The following is a 19,537-nucleotide window of genomic DNA, read 5'->3' as shown; positions in this document are numbered from 1 at the left end:
TGTGGATCACCGTGGGCGTTTCATTGACATTAACGCAGGCTGGCCCGGAAAGGTGCATGATGCACGCATCTTTCGGAACACTGGCCTGTTCAGGAAGCTGCAAGCTGGGACTTTTTTCCCAGACGAGAAGATCACTGTAGGGGAAGTTAAAATGCCCATTGTGATCTTTGGAGACCCCGCTTACCCTTTAATGCCGTGGCTCATGAAACCCTACACAGGGAGCGGTTCAACAACAGGCTGAGCTGGGGCAGAATGACTGTGGAGTGTGCTTTTGGCCATTTAAAGGGCTGCTGGCACTGTCAATATGGGAAGCTGGATCTGGCCGATGACAACATCCCCTAGGTTATATCCGCGTGCTGTACCCTCCATAACATTTGTGAAGGGAATAGGTGAAAGATTCACTCAGGCATGGAACTCGGAGGTTCAACACCTGGAGGCTGAATTTGAACAGCCAGAGAGCAGGGCTATTAGAGGGGCCCAGCATGGGGCTGCAAGGATTAGGTATGCCTTGAGGGAGCAATTTGAGGCTGAATGCCACCAGTAATGTCTGGTGCCCTGCACAGAAGTGAAGTGCAGTGGTTCCAATGTTAGTAGGAATCTGTTTGCGCTACGCTGACTTGCAGTGCCTGTTGCTTTTCTGGGCTAAGGTATCTTTTACTTTATGCAATAATAAAGAATGTTTTCAAAGCCAAAAAATCCATTTATGGAAAAGAAAATTCATGTATTGAAAAGAAACACAACTGCTTGGGAAACAGAAAGGGCAAGGGGGTGGGGTGGGGAATGTTACAATCACAGATTTGGGTATGTCCTGTTATCATACTCAGCCTTCCTGTCTGGAGTGCTGTGCAGTGAGTGCTGCATTTCAGGATAGCTATACTGCATGGTGATGGGGGTTGAGTGCAGTGGGTAAGGGTCATAGTTTTCAGGGCTGGGTGGTGAAGCTACAGGTGTTGGAGGCAGCTGGTGGTGGTAAGAACCCGGATGTTGGGGAAAGTGCGTTGGAGGTGACATGGGGGCACAAGGGAAAGAGTTTTGGGACAAGGGCTGCGGGGGTGGGGGGGGCACGATAGTGCTCCGCCTGCATGGCTACGAGCACCTGGATCGAGTCCGCTTGGCGCTCCATGATACTTATCAGCCAATCTGTGCTTTGCTGCTTGAGTCCGCGCTTTTGTGCCGGCGCTCCTCATTCTGCTGGCGGATCCTCCTTTCACTCTCCCTCCACTCCTGCGCTTTTTGATTCTCGTTAAGTGACTGCTGCATTACTTCATACAGCATGTCGTCTTTGCTTCTATGTGGCCTCTTCCTAATTCTGTGCAGTCTTTCGGCCGGTGATAACACAGATGGCTGAGATCTCAAGGTTGCATCTGTAAAGGCAAAATGCAACACTTAACAGAGGCAGCATTGTTCACATCAGACAGAGCAATAATTCCCCCGGATTTAAGGGGAAGCACAGTCTATAGTAATTTGCCCATCCCAAAGTGAATGGACATAACCCACCGAAGCCCCAAAATGGTGAGTAAGCACAGGGTCAAGTGGGACTGATTGTTTCACGGCCGTACTGTCCTCTGGGTTTCTGTGCCTTGGAGAGAGCCAACAGCTGCAGGGGGCCCCTATACTGAACACTGTCCCCACATTTTCCACAGGAGTTAGTCCGGGAAGATATCTCGCTGCTGAGGGTGACCCAGGAAGCAAGGGAAGGTCTTCTACTGCAATGCGGCTTCCGCCCTAGCCCATATGCAGCTTGCCTGTGTGCAGCAATGTGCCGCCCCTCACGGCACAGTGGCGCAGACATGTTAGCCTGACTGGGGGAAGGACCACAGTGGCTCTCCCAAGAAACCTGCGCAACTGCATTACCCAACTTCTGGATGAGACCTTTGAAGAGATCACTGAGGCTGATTACCCCAATATGAGAGAGCACATCTACGCCCTATTCCGCATCTAGGCATGCATGCAGCCCTAACCCTCCTCGCCCCAAGAGCCCGCACCGAATAACTTCCTTCCCAAAATAAAAGCCACTTACCGGTAACCTCCTCTGGTGTTTGTCCTTCCCCAAGCACCAGCTGCCATGACTGGCTACCTTCCTCCTGGCTTGAGAACAGCTCCTGGCTACATGCATCTAGGGATTCCGGGGTGTCTTCCTCCTCCTCAGCACCCTCGTTCCCGCTTTCCTCCTCCTGCCTTGTTGAACTGGGCTCTGAAGTGTTCATGGTGGTCCTCAGAGTGGAGGTGGGGTCGTCCCCAAGTATCGCGTCCAGCTCTTTGTAGAAATGGCAGGTCGTGGGGGCACCATCGGAGTGGCAGTTTGCCTCGCGGGCTTTGCAGTAGGCATTTCACAGCTCCTTCACTTTAACCCTGCACTGCAGTGTGTCCCGGTCATGGTCCCATTTCATCATGTCCCTTGTTATCTGCCTGAAGGTATCATAATTCCTACAGCTGGAGCGCAGCTGGGACTGGACAGCTTCCTCCCCCCAAACACTGATGAGGTCCAGCACCTCGCCATTGCTCCATACTGGGGATCGCCTGGCGTGTGGAGGCATGGTCACCTAGAAAGATTTGCTGAGCAAACAGGAAGGGGATATTCAAAATTCCCAGAGAATGTAAAGGTTGGTCACCTAAGGGCAAGCCGGTTATGGGACCGCCCCATAGGGCAGTGGAGCACCCTCAGTTCCTGGATCGCAGGCGTAGATCCCCATCTCTGGCCTAGGACCCCGGCACCGTACCCTCGGTCTCCGGTCAGAAGGCCCAGGTCTCCAACGCCACGCTCTCCCCCTATGAGGAATGGGACACCAGAGTTGAGGCAACAGTCCCCATACTCCCAGTACTGGCAAGCTTCCCGCCAAACTTCGCCTAGGCGGTCTTCCAGATGTTGGTCCCCACCAGGGCGGGATCGCTCCCCATCACGGCACCTCCTCGGTACCGCTCCTCGGGCAGGCACCAATCCTTGCCCTCGTATCACTGATCGCTGCCTAGGGTTACTCAGCAGACTCAGACCTCAATGGCCCCGCCCCAGTCACTAGAAGGGCAATGGTCTGAGTCAGAACATGTCACTGAATCCGACATGGAGGCAACACCTACTGAGCCGTCCCCGGAAAAGGAAGGAGAACCCTTTCCTACCCCAGCGGTGCAGTCGTCGTCATCTCTGGACAAAGCGGTGGCGGGTCCCTCCCAAACGGGCAGTCTCCCCGACGGCTTCAAGGGGCACCAGGCCCTCCTTAAAAGGGCGGCTACCAATTTGAACTTAAAAATTGAGGAGTTCTTGGAGGAGTCCAATGGCCTCTTTAATGTTATATCCTCCTCCACCCCGGCCCGGGTCACGCTGCCCATCCATCCAGGGGTCCTTAAGATTGCCAAATCGCTGTGGCAGACCACCTCTTCCAATCCGCCTACTTCTGAGAAGGCGGAAAAGAAATATTATGTCCCTGCAAAAGGGTTCAAATGTTTGTAGAAACACTGTCCAGCAGCGTCACTGGTCGTGTCTGCTGTTAATGAAAGGGACAGGCCGGGCCAAGTCAGTGGCATGCTGAAAAACAAAGACGTCAAGAGTCTGGATTTGTTTGGCAGAAAAGTTAATTCGACGGCCAGCCTGCAATATTGGCTGTCTAACCACCAGCCCCTGTTAGGCAGGTACAATTTTAATCTGTAGGACTCCCTTAGCAAATTCAAGGAGGCCCTCCCACAGGACTTAGCCCAGGAGTTGGCCGCTTTGGTGGATAAAGGTATAGCCGTGGAAAGAGTGGCCCTCCAGATGGCCTGGGATGCTACAGACTCAGCGGGCAGAGTGGTCGCCTCAGCAGTGGCCATGAGACTCAGCTCCTGGCTGCAGTCCTCTAGGTTATTCCAGGAGATGCAAGCCACCATTCAGGACCTCCTGTTTGAGGGGGCAGAGCTCTTCTCTGAGCTCAAGGCTCCATGGCCTTAAAGACTCCCGTGCCACTCTCCGCTCCTTGGGCCTTCATACCCCTCAGCAGGCCAGGAAGCCGTTCCATCCTCTGCCTCCCCAGTCTAGGTCTTGGGGGACTCACCGGCTGAGCACCTACATGAGAAAGACCCCTTGTCTCTATCCTGAGCGATGACACCCGTCATCTTCCCGTTTGTCTGCTCAGCCTGGCCCACCCAGGAACCAAGGAGGCCAGAAGCAGACATTTTGAGGGTGCACTCTAGGACGGTGCCCTAGTCACTTCCCAGGATCCACCCTCCCGCTCTTTCTTCAACCACCTGTGCCCCTTCCGGTTGGCTTGGTCTCGGCTGACCTTGGACTGCTGGGTGCTTGAAGTAATATCTTCAGGTTACATCCAGCGATGAGCTGCCAAAATCTTAACAACCAGTTCCCTATAAAAAAGTTCTGATTTAAGGGATGTGCTACAGTATGTATTTTTTGTACCAATAGGGTTTCCATATGTCCGTATTTTCCCGGACGGCGATTTAAGAACCAAAAAGCCTGACATGTCTGGGAAAATACGGATGTATGTTAACCCTACCTAAAGTTCTTTTTTAAAAAGATGGGCCTGAACTAGAAATGAGCTCCGTTTCACATGTGTGGGTCCCCGCCACTCCCTGGGGGTGTGCTAGGCTGACCAGATGTCCCGATTTTATAGGGATAGTCCCGATTTTTGGGTCTTTTTCTTATATAGGCTCCTATTACCCCCACCCCCTGTCCCGATTTTTCACATTTGCTGTCTGGTCACCCTAGGGTGTGCACATGTGTGGGTCCCAGCTGCTCCCTGCTCCCCTCGTTGAAGCAGGTGTGCAGGGTTACTGCCCTGGGAACTGCAGGGCACCAGTGGATGTGGGGCCGGCTGGAGACAGGGGGGTGCGGGGCCGGCTGGAGACAGGGGGGTGCGGGGCCGGCTGGAGGCAGGGCAGGGGCTGACTGGAGGTTGGGGCTGGCTGCAGGCAGGGCAGGGGAGTGCGGGGCTGGCTGGAGACACGGGTATGTGGGGCTGGCTGGCTTCGGGCAGGGCTGCAGGGGGGTGCGGCAGGGATTGGCAGGGGAGTGCGGGGCTGGCTGGCTTTGGGCAGGGGGGTGCGGCAGGGGTTGGCTGCAGGCAGGGGTTGGCTGCAGGCAGGGCAGGGGGTGCGACAGGGGCTGGCTGCGGGCAGGGCAGGGAGTGTGGCAGGGGCGGGTACTCACGGGGAGAGTGTCTCGGAGCAGCCCAAGAAGCAGGACGTAGCCCAGGCCCAGCAGAGCAGCTGGGGACCCACCAGGCAGCACCAGGAGCCCCAGGGCCAGGGGTCGGGGGAGTGGCAGCAGCAACAGGGCCAGGCGGCGGCCCACATGGCTCCCGCAGCACAGCGCCCCCGACGGCTGGAGGAGGAATTACACACTTCCCGTCCGGAGCCCATCAAAGCCGCAGCGCCCCCTCCTCGCAGGGAAGCAGGTTAACAAGCGGTTCTAAAACTGCTTCAAAATTTAACAACCGGTGCGTGCGAACCGGCTCCAGCTCACCACTGATTACATCCTGCATCAGCGTTGGAGGGAGTTCCTTTCGTGGCTCCGTCCCCATCGGTGACCCTCGTCTCCAATGCCTCGGACCTGGGGTGGGTGATGTCAGTACGCAAGGCCGTTGGTCGAGTCCCAATTGCTCCCGACACATCATCAGGGAGCTCGGAGTGGTTCACCTGGCCCGCCAAGCCTTCCTACCTCACATAGAAAGCACGGTGGCCCAGGTCCTGACAGACAATATAGCGGCTATGTTCTATATCAACAAGCAAGACGGAGGCAGATCATCTGCCCTTTGCCAAGAAGCCCTCAGGCTCTGGGACTTCTGTGTACAACACAACATCCATCTCATAGCTGCACACCTCCCCGGGGCCAGGAACGCTTTGGCAGATCGCCTCAGCAGGACCTTCTCGTCTCACCACGAGTGGTCCCTCCATCCGAAAGTGTTCAGCATCATCTTCCAGAAGTGGGGGGGACTCCCCAGGTGGACTTGTTTGTGTCCAGGCAGAACAGGAAATGCCACGTTTTCTGCTCAATTCAGGGATTGACAGAGGCTCCCTGTTGGACACTTTTCTACTCCCGTGGTCGGGGGCTCTGTTGTACGCCTTCCCCCCAGTGCCATTACTTCACAGGTCCTCATGAAGATCAAGCAGGATAGGGTGAAGGCGATCCTCATAGCGTAGGGTTGGCTGCACCAGCACTGCTTCGGCATGCTTCTGGACCTCTTGGTGGCTGCTCCATTACAGCTACCACTCAGGCCGGACCTGCTGTCCCAAAACCACGGCAGTCTTCTGCATCCGAATCTGGTGGTGCTGTACCTGACAGCTTGGCTACTGCATGGTTAAATGCAGAGGAGCAGGAGTGCTCGGCCAGTGTCCAACAGGTCCTGATCGTGGCTCCCTCTGGCTGCCCTTCCTGCAGCCCCCATTGGCCTGGAGCGGCAAACCACGGCCAGTGGGAGCCGCCATCGGCCGGACCTGCAGACGTGGCAGGTAAACAAACCAGCCCGGCCCGCCAGGGGCTTTCCCTGAACAAGCGGCGACCCTAGTTTGAGAACCACTGCTCTACATCTTTTTCTTTTTTTGTTAAAAAGTTTTATAAAGTGTGAGTCTGTTTTGTATACATTAAGTAAAACAATATACAATAAAGCCAAAATGCAGAATTAATAGCTTTTGTACCAAATAATTTTTTATGCATATGTCTAAATAAAATCTTATTAAATTACAGATTGTAAAGGCTGTAACTTTAGCAATGGCTTTTATGTGAGGAAAGAAATGGGAGTTTTGTAAAAATTAATGATTAGTAAAACCATGGTTCTTATAAAATATAAATTAATTTTTGCATAAGTTTAATTTTTATTAGATACATGTGCTGCTTCATTCTTCCAAAACACCACAGATTTGCTATCACTGTTAATTTTAGAAGCTGAAGCTTAACTTTTTCAAGTTTACTAGGTGAAATGAATTTTCTGAAAATTTAATCACTAATCACTAACCTTTAATAAGATCTTTTCTTAAAATGGCTATTTGTAGTAATAGATAGTAATTTAACTTATAAAATTAATGCTATTTGAAAGAACCACATCCTAGTCAGACTAAACCCCAAATAGGGCTTTTATTTTCATCATGATGAATTGGGTTAGTATACTTTCTTTCAGAGGAACATGGTCAACTTAACCTGTTTTTAATTGGCTAACTTCAGAAAATTCAAATGTCTGATTATTTAAAGGTTGTTCAATGTCATGAAACTTTTAAAAAAAAAAAAATTCCATTGTTTAAAGTTGCATGCGTTTTTCTGATTGCTAGACAATGTTAAAATGGTCCCCTCGTCCCCCCCAGCAAGGGAGAGTGGGTGGGCAGGTCTGAGAGCATCAGCATATGTGTGCTCAGACCACCATTTCCCTTCGGTTTGGATTTTATTTATTATACTGAAAGAGTTAAGATTAGTTCTGTTAAGAAGTCACTGGGAATTTGTATTTTTCTTAGGACAATAGGTTATTCCTTGAGGTGTCAGTTGGCTGAAAGAAGACACACAGGAGCATTTTTAAAGATTTTAAAGCTATAGTGAAGGCTTTTTGTCCTGTGCAGGACATTAGGCCTAAATTATGCAACAGGAACTCCAGAATTATATAGGATTGATGTTCCCCAACCTCTGCCCGGTCTAATTAATACACTGTTGTGCAGTTTATTTAGATATTTTTTATTTCATGTAGTGAACTTTAAATGTGGGGCAGTTTAATTTTATATTAAGTAACTGAATTGTAGAAGTTGTTAGGGCACGGTGGGGATTGGAGGTGTGAGAGAGGGGGGAGGGATAGCTCAGTGGTTTGAGCATTGGCCTGCTAAACCCAGGGTTGTGAGTTCAATCCTTGAGGGGGCCACTTAGGAATCTGGGGCAAAATCAGTACTTGGTCCTGCTAGTGAAGGCAGGGGGCTGGACTCGATGACCTTTCAAGGTCCCTTCCAGTTCTAGGAGATGGGATATCTCCATTAATTTATTTAATTTTAGAGGAGTTTCGGGTTTTGGTATCCAAAAGAGCTTTGCTTTTAGTATTGGGAAGGGAATTAATCTCATCGTTATTTTTAAATTTGGGGAGGCGGTTTTGAATTTCTCATGCCCCACCCAACTTTTGAGAACAGCTGGATATTCCACTACGCCATACCCCAACACTTGCCAATACATCCAAAATTAACAATTTCAATGCTGATCAATTAAGCACAATCATCATTTGTTAATGTTGGCATTTAAATCGACATTAGTTATTTGCATGTCTGAGCTTTTGTTTCCGGTTGTCTAAAAACTGAGGCAGATATTCTGGCATCAATTAACATTTGCGTCACATTTTTAGGTTTTCTTCACAGTTACGAGGGCTGAAGTCTTTATTTATTTTAAAATGAAATTTTAGATTATCTAGCACAGTTATTGAAATTTTTAAAAACCACTATTATGTGACAATTTATGTAGCTGCATAATCTCACTGGACCTGGGTATGATGAGATGCTTATTGCTTGGAATTATATCACATACAAGCCATGGGCGAGTCTTATGGGTCCTTAATGGATCTGATTTACACCCTTCTCATAGATGACAACATGAGACATGGAGAACATACTGTGCAGAGGTGTCTTGCACAGGATGTAGCTAGGTTAATTCACATTGCAATATTTTGAATTCACCTCTTGGCATAAAATTGTATATCAGGATTTTCCCCCCAAAAAACCCCAACCTTTTAGATGAGGGAAAAGTTCCTTCTCATCTCCTTCTCTCCCCCAAATTAAAGTCCCTATGTAAATGTGCTCTCTGGCACAATGGAACTTCCACAACAAATTAAAGCTGGTCTATGTGGGAGACAGACCTTTTTCTGGGGATGGTGTGAGACTGTGGAATTAACTCTCCCAAGAACTAAGGACCATCACAACCCTTACTGTTTTTTGCTCCACATGTAAGGCACATTTCTTTGATCTTGCCTTCTCTAGCAAACACATATCAACAGGTTTATTTATATTAAAAATAATAATTTAAAAACCCTACCAAAACAAGATACTTCTCCTTCTGGGAACAAGCAACACTTGTCAAGTTGCTTAATGCACTATTGGAAGTTGCTCAGATATTATGGTGATGAGTGCTGTATAAAGACCTAGATAGAATAGAAAATATGTATTAATGTCAGTAAAGGAGTTTGTTCAGTATATGTAATGGGTTACTTGATCTTTCCTTTCCTTATCAATAGTAGATTTTTTTTAATTTGCCATAATATTTCTATATGAATTGCAAATCATAGATCTGGATGTCTCAGGAATAGCTAAGAGAACACTGAGCCTTTCTGTTCTGGGTTGCTTATTAAAATCCAACCCAGGTCAGTAAGGACTAGAAATTATGCTGGTCTACATGTAGTGAAGGGAGCATCTTGGATTAAATTGGTCAGTGTGTTCACATCACAAAATTCACTGTCACAGTTGATACCAAAGACCAACATGTCCCCACTCTTAGTGGTGTTTGTTCCCTGTATGTCACGGTTGAGGAACACACCACACGCTGGCCTGCCATTTGCTACTCATGCTATACTTGTTCTGTGGTTATATGTATTTGGATTTTTAACAATAACAAAAGGTGTTGGCTGTCCAGAACTTTAGGCACCCCGATGTTAGTTACAAAAATAAAATTCAGCAGCAGTTTACTGCCAACAGAACTTACCTCCCTTTAAAACATAACATCCTCCCCCCATTGCCTTCCCCCATGTAATCCTCAGCAGCAGCCTATTCAGATAGATGCATCTTGCAATGTGCCATGAAGGTCAGAAGACCAGAACTACTACAGACTGGGGCAGGTGGAGCTTGTTCTGGCGCAGAGGGCCTCTCACAGGGAATGCTCTGCCATGAGGTTCTTCTCTTTTACATTGAGAGGGAACTAGGTCAAGTGCCTCCACTGTGGCTGTATGGCATGAGGAGAGAGGCGGTTCCTCAAGCAGGAACTTCCAGCCATTTAGGGCTTTCTGGGTTGACAGCAACACCTTATATTTGATCTAGAAATAGAGCAGTTCATTTTCCAGTGCTGTCAAACTAATAGTACTCAGAAAGCAATGAAATTCACTGAGTGAGAAGAAAAACAAACCTAGCTGTGGTAACATCGAACACTTCCCTGTGATCCATTTCAATGGCTCCATTAGGAGAAAAAATTATTTTTATTAGAAATGAACTGTATTTAAGGGTTTATTCAGTGCTATATATAAACATTTAATAACAGTTGGGCTGGCTATAAGTTTTAGTAACTTACCTGTGGCTGCTTTCCCTATTTAAAAACTTTATTGTAAGTATTCTGAAGTCTCAATTTCTTTTAAAAAAAGGCATACATTGAAAGAGTTTGAGTTTCTAGGAAAGAGAGCTGAATATAGAAATATTAAGCTTCTGTCTTTTGCCTGGTTTTTTCCTTGTTTCCCTCCTCCTTTCTTTTGAAGGACTTCATTAACACTGGTAACATGGTAGTGAACAAAATAATTAACATGGGGGAAGGGATTGAGGCAGTTACAGTGGGGGAAGAGAAGTCCAACATTTTTGCAAATAAAATAAAAGGGATTTAAAAAATGAATTGTTCATCTCACTGCAGTGTACTGGTGACTGTCATTAGGGTTTAAACAGACAGTGTCAAGCAGTTTATCCTCAGCATTTAACCTCTGTGTTGGGAGAGGTTGGATTCCAATTTTAAAATAAAATTAAATGTTTGCATAATATTTTTAAGTCAGTTTTTTTGTTTGATTTTGTAACTGTCACGAGCATTGTGCTAGTGCATAAGAAGCTGAAGGTAAAACTGCTTAGCATATTGTCATCAGTAAAAACTGAATAGCATGTAAAAAGTAAGCAAATAGAAAATTCTGTGTCTGCCAGTGCACATTATGGGTGATTCCTTAGATTAAATTGTTTGGTGTCCGGACTCCTTCACTTCCTCCTTTCTGCAACTCTTGCACACTACCAATTATTTTCTGCTTCTCAGCAAAGAAACAGCAGGGGTCATCATCATGCCGAATGTTTTCCTCCATGTTTTGGTGTGAATTTTCATGGTGTAGAAAGGATAGGAATGTTTCCTTTGCGTAGATCTCTTGTATCTTCCATTGCTGAATCATTCTACTCTCTTCGTGGACAGCAACTCATGCAGTGTCTTGTGCATGGACAATAAGAATCTTATAGCACCTTTTAGAAGAATTGCAGTTTGCCTTGGCCAGAGTTTCTAACCACATCCTCTCCCTTCCTCTCTGTCCCACCCCCATCCCCATCCCACCGCAAATCAATGTACTAATAGGTTGATTCCCTTCAGCCCAGAGGTGGCTGAATTCTAGTGATGCTCTAGTGAGATGACAGGTTTCATATCAACCAAGATTGTTTTTATGTTTCAGTGTATTGAGAGATCTAAGTTTGGTGAAAGTGTATTGAAAATATCAGTTTTCAGTGATAACATTTTGTTTTTCCTTTTTTTCCTAAACTGTAGGAATACTCTGAAGATAGTAACTCTGAGCCAAATGTGGATCTGGAAAATCAGTACTACAATTCCAAAGCATTAAAGGAGGATGATCCCAAAGCAGCATTGAGCAGTTTTCAGAAGGTTTTTAGTTTTATGTTCTCCCTTTTATTTGTTTATGTTGATGCTATAACCCACAATTACATTTGATCTACTATGAAAATATTTACTTGGATTCAAGTTATTGTTGTATTGATATTGAAGATGCATTAATAATTCCCACTGATATTACCACATGAGGTTGTTGCCAGGAACTTTGAGAGAAACTTTTTGTAGTAGTGTAACTTATTAGTACAGATGGTAATAAGTTTTTATCAGACTTCTTGACTCCCACATTGTTTACAAACTTATAAATATCATACTGAGAAAATATATTGTTCATTGTTCAGTGGCACAACTGATATTTTGAAATTTTTGCAAATCCTTGCAAATTAATCCTTGCAAAACTGCTAATTTTAAATACATTTTTATTCAGTTAGCTTGTTTGTCAGCTGTAGAGACCATATCCAATTGTCTTTTCTTAATTGAAAAACCATTTTCTTTACTCTTACATAATGCATTACCATTGGTTACAATCCTGAGTAAAGGTTTCAAAGTAGCAGCCGTGTTAGTCTGTATCCGCAAAAAGAACAGGAGTACTTGTGGCACCTTAGAGACTAACAAATTTATTTCAGCATAAGCTTTCGTGGGCTACAGCCCACTTCTTCAGGTGCATAGAGTGGAACACACAGACAGAAGATATTTATACATACAGAGAACATGAAAAGGTGGAAGTACGCATACCAATTGTAAGAGGCCAATCAATTGAGATGAGCTATCAGTAGCAGCAGAAGAAAAAACTTTGAAGTGATAATCGAGATGACCCATAGAAGGTGTGAGGAGAACTTAACATGGGGGAAAAAAATTCAATTAGTGTAATGACCCAACCATTCCCAGTCTCTGTTTAGACCTAAGTTAATTGTGTCTAATTTGCATATTAATTCGAGTTCAGCAGTCTCTCTTTGGAGTCTGTTTTTGAAGTTTTTTTGTTGCAAAACTGACACCTTCAAGTCTGTCACTGAGTGATTAGAGAGGTTGAAGTGTTCTCCCACTGGTTTTTGAATGTTATGATTCCTGATGTCAGATTTGTGTCCATTTATTCTTTTGCGTAGAGACTGTCCAGTTTGGCCAATGTACATGGCAGAGGGGCATTGCTGGCACATGATGGCATATATCACATTGGTAGATGTGCAGGTGAACGAGCCCCTGATGGTGTGGCTGATGTGGTTAGGTCCTATGATGGTGTCACTTGAATAGATATGTGGACAGAGCTGGCATCGGGCTTTGTTGCAAGGATAGGTTCCTGGGTTAGTGTTTTTGTTGTATGGTGTGCGGTTGCTGGTGAGTATTTGCTTAAGGTTGGGAGGCTGAGTAAATCCTGAGTAAAAGGTTTCAAGTGTATAAATGCCAACTGACAAAATACCTGTAGAAGAGTTGTCATTCACATGAATTATAAATTCTTAATATATGCATACTGTCACCAGAAAGTGGTGTGTTAAAGATGATCAGTAAAGGAAAAAACATTAGGCCTGTTGGGCTTCTTTATGGTGTATAAAGAAAGCCTCTAAAGAGATCTGTTTTGTTGGTGGGTTTTTTTAATTGGTGTGGGGGGCGAAATACTCCTTTTTTGTTACACTAAATATTCAGCTCTTGTCTAACCTGGAAGACTCTAAGATGACTGAAGAACTAATGGAATGATTACATCACAAAATCAAGAGTGAAATGTTGTGCAATTGAGAGAGGAAGGGATTTTTAATCAGATTTTTTAAAAAGCTCTATTTTCTTATGTTTCTGTTTTAACTTCAGTGACTAACATTTTGGAGTAATGAAGTCTTTGATAAAAATCCATCACCCTGCCCCATCAGTTAAGGTGTGTGAATTAACAACAGCCTGAGATCCCTGGCAAGTCCCCTAACATAATCAGGGATTATCAGGTAGAAAACAAGCAGGAAAAAACTTTCAGGCCTCTTTTTATACCTTCATTAATTTTTTTAAAAAGACACTGGCTCTTTTTAAAAAAAAATCCCTTGCATGTCAGCTTTATAAGCATCGGGTTATTGATGAAGAATTCTTTTTCTATTTCAGGTTTTGGAGCTTGAAGGTGAAAAAGGAGAATGGGGATTCAAAGCACTGAAACAGATGATTAAAATAAACTTCAAATTGGTAGGAGTTGCAGCTATCATTTCAGGAAATGCTAAATTGCATTAATATTGAATTGATTCACAGTTTTTAAATTGTTGTCCTCTCCTTATTTTTATCTCCAAAATTACATTTGAAAGAAAGCTAAAACATATAAAATAATTCTCTAATAATGTCCACATAAGCAATCATTATAGTTGCCACAGGGATCTTATATGGTCATGATTAACATTAATCTCATGATTAAGAAGTTTTGAAATCTAGACCCACTTTTCCCTATGCACCCATCCCAAGGTGCTGGAATAGATTGCTTGTGTGTAAATACAGCTATTACGTGTATTGACACCTTTTAAATAACATCGATGAGTTTGTCTTAAATTGACCAAACTCGGATTTTTCTAGAAAGCTGTGTGTGACGGTATCTCAGGTTACAACCTGGAATTGGGATACCACTGTGCCCTCTTAACTCTCCAGGCTGGGCTGTGTCTCACAATGCTTTGCTTGTGACAAGCAGCACACCCTCCAGGTGCTGTTGTCATTCAGTACAACAGCATGTGGAGCCCCACACCCAGGGTATGTCTACACTACGAAATTAGGTCGAATTTATAGAAGCCGGTTTTATAGAAATCTGTTTTATACAGTCGATTGTGTGGGTGTCCCCACATAAAATGCTCTAAGTGCATTAAGTCGGCGGACCGCGTCCACAGTACCGAGGCTAGCGTCGACTTCCGGAGCGTTGCACTGTGGGTAGCTATCCCACAGTTCCCGCAGTCTCCGCCGCCCATTGGAATTCTGGGTTGAGATCCCAATGCCTGATGATGTAAAAACAGTGTCGCGGGGGGTTCTGGGTACATGTCGTCAGGCCCCTCCCCCTCCGTCAGAGCAACGGCAGATAATCGATTCGCGCCTTTTTACCTGGGTTACCTGTGCAGACGATATACCACGGCAAGCATGGAGCCCGCTCAGCTCACCGTCACCATATGTCATCTGGGTGCCGGCAGACGTGGTACTGCATTGCTACACAGCAGCAGCTAATTGCCTTTTGGCAGTAGACGGTGCAGTATGACTGGTAGCCGTCATCGGCTATCTGGGTGCTGGCAGACGTGGGGCTGCATTGCTACACAGCAGCAGCTCCTTGCCTTTTGGCAGTGGATGGTGTATTACGACTGGTATCCGTCATTGTCATATTCCTCAGTGAGTTCAATCAGAGGCACCTGGGCAGACATGTTTTGTCTCCTGGAGACTCAGTCCTGCCAGCAGTCCTATTGAACTATCTTGACGATGATGGCTAGCAGTCGTAGTACAGTATCTTCTGCCAAGCACCCAGAAGATGCCGATGGCTATCAGTCATGCTGCACTGTCTGCTGCCAGCTTAAGATGTAAAAAATAGATGGACCAGATTTGTTCTGTATTCATTTGCTTCTCCCTCCCTCCGTGAAATCAATGGCCTGCTAAACCCAGGGTTTTGAGTTCAATCTTTGGGGGGGCCATTCTGTGTGACAGTTGTTTGTGTTTCTCCCTGATGCACAGCCACCTTTGTTGATTTTAATTCCCTGTAAGCCATGTCGTCACTCGCCCCTCCCTCCGTCAGACAATAGTTTAGCGCCTTTTTTCAGCCCAGACGCCATAGCACTGGGATCATGGAGCCTGCTCAGATCACCGCGGCAATTATGAGCACTATGAAAGCCACGTGCATTGTCCTGGAGTATATGCAGAGCCAGAACATGCCAAAGCAAAACCAGGCGAGGAGGCGATTGCAGCGCGGCGACGAGAGTGATGAGGAAATTGACATGGACATAGATCTCTCACAAACTACAGGCCCCAGCAATGTGCAAATCATGGTGTTACTGGGGCAGGTTCATGCTGTGGAATGCCGATTCTGGGCCCGGGAAACAAGCACAGACTGGTGGGACCGCATCGTGTTGCAGGTGTGGGACGATTCCCAGTGGCTGCGAAACTTTCGCATGCGTAAGGGCACTTTCCTGGAACTTTGTGACTTGCTTTTCCCTGCCCTGAAGCGCCAGAATACCAGGATGAGAGCAGCCCTCACAGTTGAGAAGCGAGTGGCGATAGCCCTGTGGAAGCTTGCAACGCCAGACAACTACCGGTCAGTCGGGAATCAATTTGGAGTGGGCAAATCTACTGTGGGGACTGCTGTGATCCAAGTAGCCAATGCAATCAAAGACCTGCTGATATCAAGGGTAGTGACTCTGGGAAACGTGCAGGTCATAGTGGATGGCTTTGCTGCAATGGGATTCCCAAACTGTGGTGGGGCGATAGACGGAACCCATATCCCTATCTTGTCACCAGAGCACCAAGCCACCGAGTACATAAACCACAAGGGGTACTTTTCAATGCTGCTGCAAGCCCTGGTGGATCACAAGGGACGTTTCACCAGCATCAAAGTGGGATGGCCGGGAAAGGTACATGATGCTCGCGTCTTCAGGAACTCTGGTCTGTTTCAAAAGCTGGAGGAAGGGACTTTCTTCCCGGACCAGAAAATAACCACTGGGGATGTTGAAATGCCTATCGTTATCCTTGGGGACCCAGCCTACCCCTTAATGCCATGGCTCATGAAGCCGTACACAGGCAGCCTGGACAGTAGTCAGGACCTGTTCAACTATAGGCTGAGCAAGTGCCGAATGGTGGTGGAATGTGCATTTGGACGTTTAAAAGCGCGCTGGCGCAGTTTACTGACTCGGATAGACCTCAGCGAAGCCAATATTCCAATTGTTATTGCTGCTTGCTGTGCGCTCCACAATATCTGTGAGAGTAAGGGGGAGACATTTATGGCGGGGTGGGAGGTTGAGGAAAATCGCCTGGCCGCTGATTACGCGCAGCCAGACACCAGGGCGGTTAGAAGAGTACAGGAGGGCGCGGTGCGCATCAGAGAAGCTTTGAAAACCAGTTTTGTGACTGGCCAGGCTACGGTGTGGAACTTCTGTTTGTTTCTCCTTGATGAACCCTCTGTGTGTCCCCTTCCCCCCCCCCCCCCCGGTTCACTCTACTTCCCTGTAAACTAACCACCCTCCCCTCCCCCCTTCGAGCACCGCTTGCAGAGGCAATAAAGTCATTGTTACTTCACATTCATGCATTCTTTATTAATTCATCACACAACTAGGGGGATAACTGCCAAGGTAGCCCGGGAGGGATGGGGGAGGAGGGAAGGAAAAGGACACACTGCACTTTAAAACTTTAACACATACTGAAGGCCAGCCTTCTGATGCTTGGGCATCATCTGGGGTGGAGTGGCTGGGTGGCCGGAGGCCACCAGGGAGGAACTTGGGGAGGAGGGCTGTTGGTTACACAGGGGCTGTAGCGGCGGTCTCTGCTCCTGCTGCCTTTCCTGCAGCTCAACCATACGCTGGAGCATTTCCGTTTGATGCTCCAGCAGCCGGAGCATTGACTCTTGCCTTCTGTCAGCAAGCTGACGCCACCTATCCTCTTCAGCCCGCCACTTGCTCTCTTCAGCCCGCGATTCAGCCCGCCACCTCTCCTCTCGTTCATATTGTGCTTTTTTGCACTCTGACATTGACTGCCTCCACGCATTCTGCTGTGCTCTGTCAGCGTGGGAGGACATCTGGAGCTCCAAGAACATATCATCCCGAGTCCGCCGTTTTCTCCTTCTAATCTTCCATAGCTTCTGCGAAGGAGAAACATTTGCAGCTGGTGGTGGTGAAGGAAGAGGTGTTTAAAAAAGACACATTTTAGAGAACAATGGGTACACTCTTTTACGTTAAATTTTGCTGTTCACATTACACAGCACATGTGCTTTCGTTACAAGGTCGCATTTTTCCTCTTATATTGAGGGCCTGCCGGTTTGGTGTGAGAGATCACTAACGCAGTGCCCAGCAACAGAATTCGGCTTGCAGGCAGCCATGGTAAGCCACAGTCTTTTGGCTTTTTTAACCTTCATAACATGTGGGAATGGTTTCAAACAGCAGCGCCCTCATTTCCCATACCAAGGACCCGTTGGGTTGGCCATTTAAAATGGGTTTGCAATGTAAAAGGAGGGGCTGCGGTTTCCGGGTTAACATGCAGCACAAACCCAACAACCCCACCCCACACACACCCAATTCTCTGGGATGATCACTTCACCCCTCCCCCCCACCGCGTGGCTAACAGCGGGGAACATTTCTGTTCAGCTGAGCAGGAACGGGCACCTCTGAATGTCCCCTTAATAAAATCACCCCATTTCAACCAGGTGACCGTGAATGATATCACTCTCCTGAGGATAACAAAGAGAGATAAGGAATGGATGTTGACTGCATGCCAGCAAACACCGGGACCATACGCTGCCATGCTTTGTTATGCAATGATTCCAGACTACTGGCCTGGCGTGGTAAAGTGGCCTGGCGTGGTAAAGTGGCCTACCATGGCGGACGGGATAAGGCAGCACTCCCCAGAAACCTTTTGCAAAGGCTTTGGGAGTACATGAAGGAGAGCTTTCTGGAGATGTCCCTGGAGGATTTCCGCTCCATCCCCATACACGTTAACAGACTTTTCCAGTAGCTGTACTGGCCGCGATTGCCAGGGCAAATTAATCATTAATCATTAAACATGCTTGCTTTTAAACCATGTGTAATATTTACAAAGGTACACTCACCAGAGGTCCCTTGTGTACCCTCAGGGTCTGGGAGCACGCCTTGGGTGAGTTCGCGGGTTACTGGTTCCAGGTCCAGGGTGATAAACATATCCTGGCTGTTGGGGAAACCTGTTTCTCCGCTTCCTTGCTGTGTGAGCTATCTTCATTGTCTTCATCATCATCATCATCATCTTCCACGTACCCCGAACCCGCTTCCCTGTTGCGTGATTCTCCATTGATGGAGTCAAAGCACACGGTTGGGGTAGTGGTGGCTGCACCCCCTAGAATGGCATGCAGCTCCGCGTAGAAGCGGCATGTTTGCGGCTCTGCCCCAGACCTTCCGTTTGCCTCTCTGGCTCTGTGGTAGGCTTGCCTTAGCTCCTTAATTTTCACGCAGCACTGCTGTGTGTCCCTGTTATGGCCTCTGTCCTTCATGGCCTCTGAGACTTTTTCTAATATTTTGCCATTTCGTTTACTGCTACGGAGTTCAGCTAGCACTGATTCGTCTCCCCATATGGCGAGCAGATCCCGTACCTCCCGTTCGGTCCATGCTGGAGCTCTTTTGCAATCCTGGGACTCTATCATGGTTACCTGTGCTGATGAGCTCTGCATGGTCACCTGTGCTCTCCACGCTGGGCAAACAGGAAATGAAATTCAAAAGTTCGCAGGGCTTTTCCTGTCTACCTGGTCAGTGCATCTGAGTTGAGAGTGCCGACCAGAGCGGTCACAATGAAGCACTGTGGGATAGCTCCTGGAGGCCTATAACGTCGAATTCTGTCCACACTACCCCAAATCCGACCCGCAAAGGCCGATTTTATCGCTAATCCCCTCGTCGGAGGTGGAGTAAAGAAACCGGTTTAAAGGGCCCTTTAAGTTGAAAAAAAGGGCTTCATCGTGTGGACGTGTCCAGGCTTAATTCGATTTAACGCTGCTAAAGTCGACCTAAACTCGTAGTGTAGACCAGGCCCCAGCTAGACTGCATGAATGCTCCCAGAGCCACTCACGAGTCACATAGAGAAAGGCACCAGCAAATCTCCTGAGCCTTGCACCCCAGGAATATACCGCCTTGCCCAGGTCAGAAGCCTGAATTGTGTAAGTTTATTATCCAGTCCACCCCTCCCTCAGTGCAGAGAGAACACTCTAGCTTTGTAAATTGAGCTGAGATTTCCCAAGCACTTCAGCCCAAACACACTGTTTAGGTAAAATATAAAACAGATTTATTAACTACAGAGAGAGAGAGAGAGAGAGAGAGAGAGAGAGAGATTTTAAGTGATTATCAGTGGTAGGCACAAAAGGTCAGAGATAGATACCAAAGAAAATAAAAG

The 19,537-nt window shown here is 47.1% G+C and overlaps 1 protein-coding gene across 2 annotated transcripts in view; it reads left to right on the top strand.

Annotated features, from left to right (window-relative positions):
* COPS2 (COP9 signalosome subunit 2) overlaps positions 1-19,537 on the top strand; it is a 46,729-nt gene that overhangs the window by 9,243 nt on the left and 17,949 nt on the right. For both annotated transcript variants that reach the window (XM_065411652.1, XM_065411651.1), the window contains exons 2-3: positions 11,420-11,533; positions 13,574-13,651. In XM_065411652.1, the coding sequence (XP_065267724.1) occupies positions 11,420-11,533; positions 13,574-13,651 (192 nt within the window). The remainder of the gene's footprint in view (positions 1-11,419; positions 11,534-13,573; positions 13,652-19,537) is intronic.

The sequence above is a fragment of the Emys orbicularis genome, chromosome 10 (genome assembly GCF_028017835.1).
Source record: "Emys orbicularis isolate rEmyOrb1 chromosome 10, rEmyOrb1.hap1, whole genome shotgun sequence".
NCBI classification, from domain to species: Eukaryota; Metazoa; Chordata; order Testudines; family Emydidae; genus Emys; species Emys orbicularis.
This window is presented reverse-complemented; position numbering and strand designations above follow the sequence as displayed.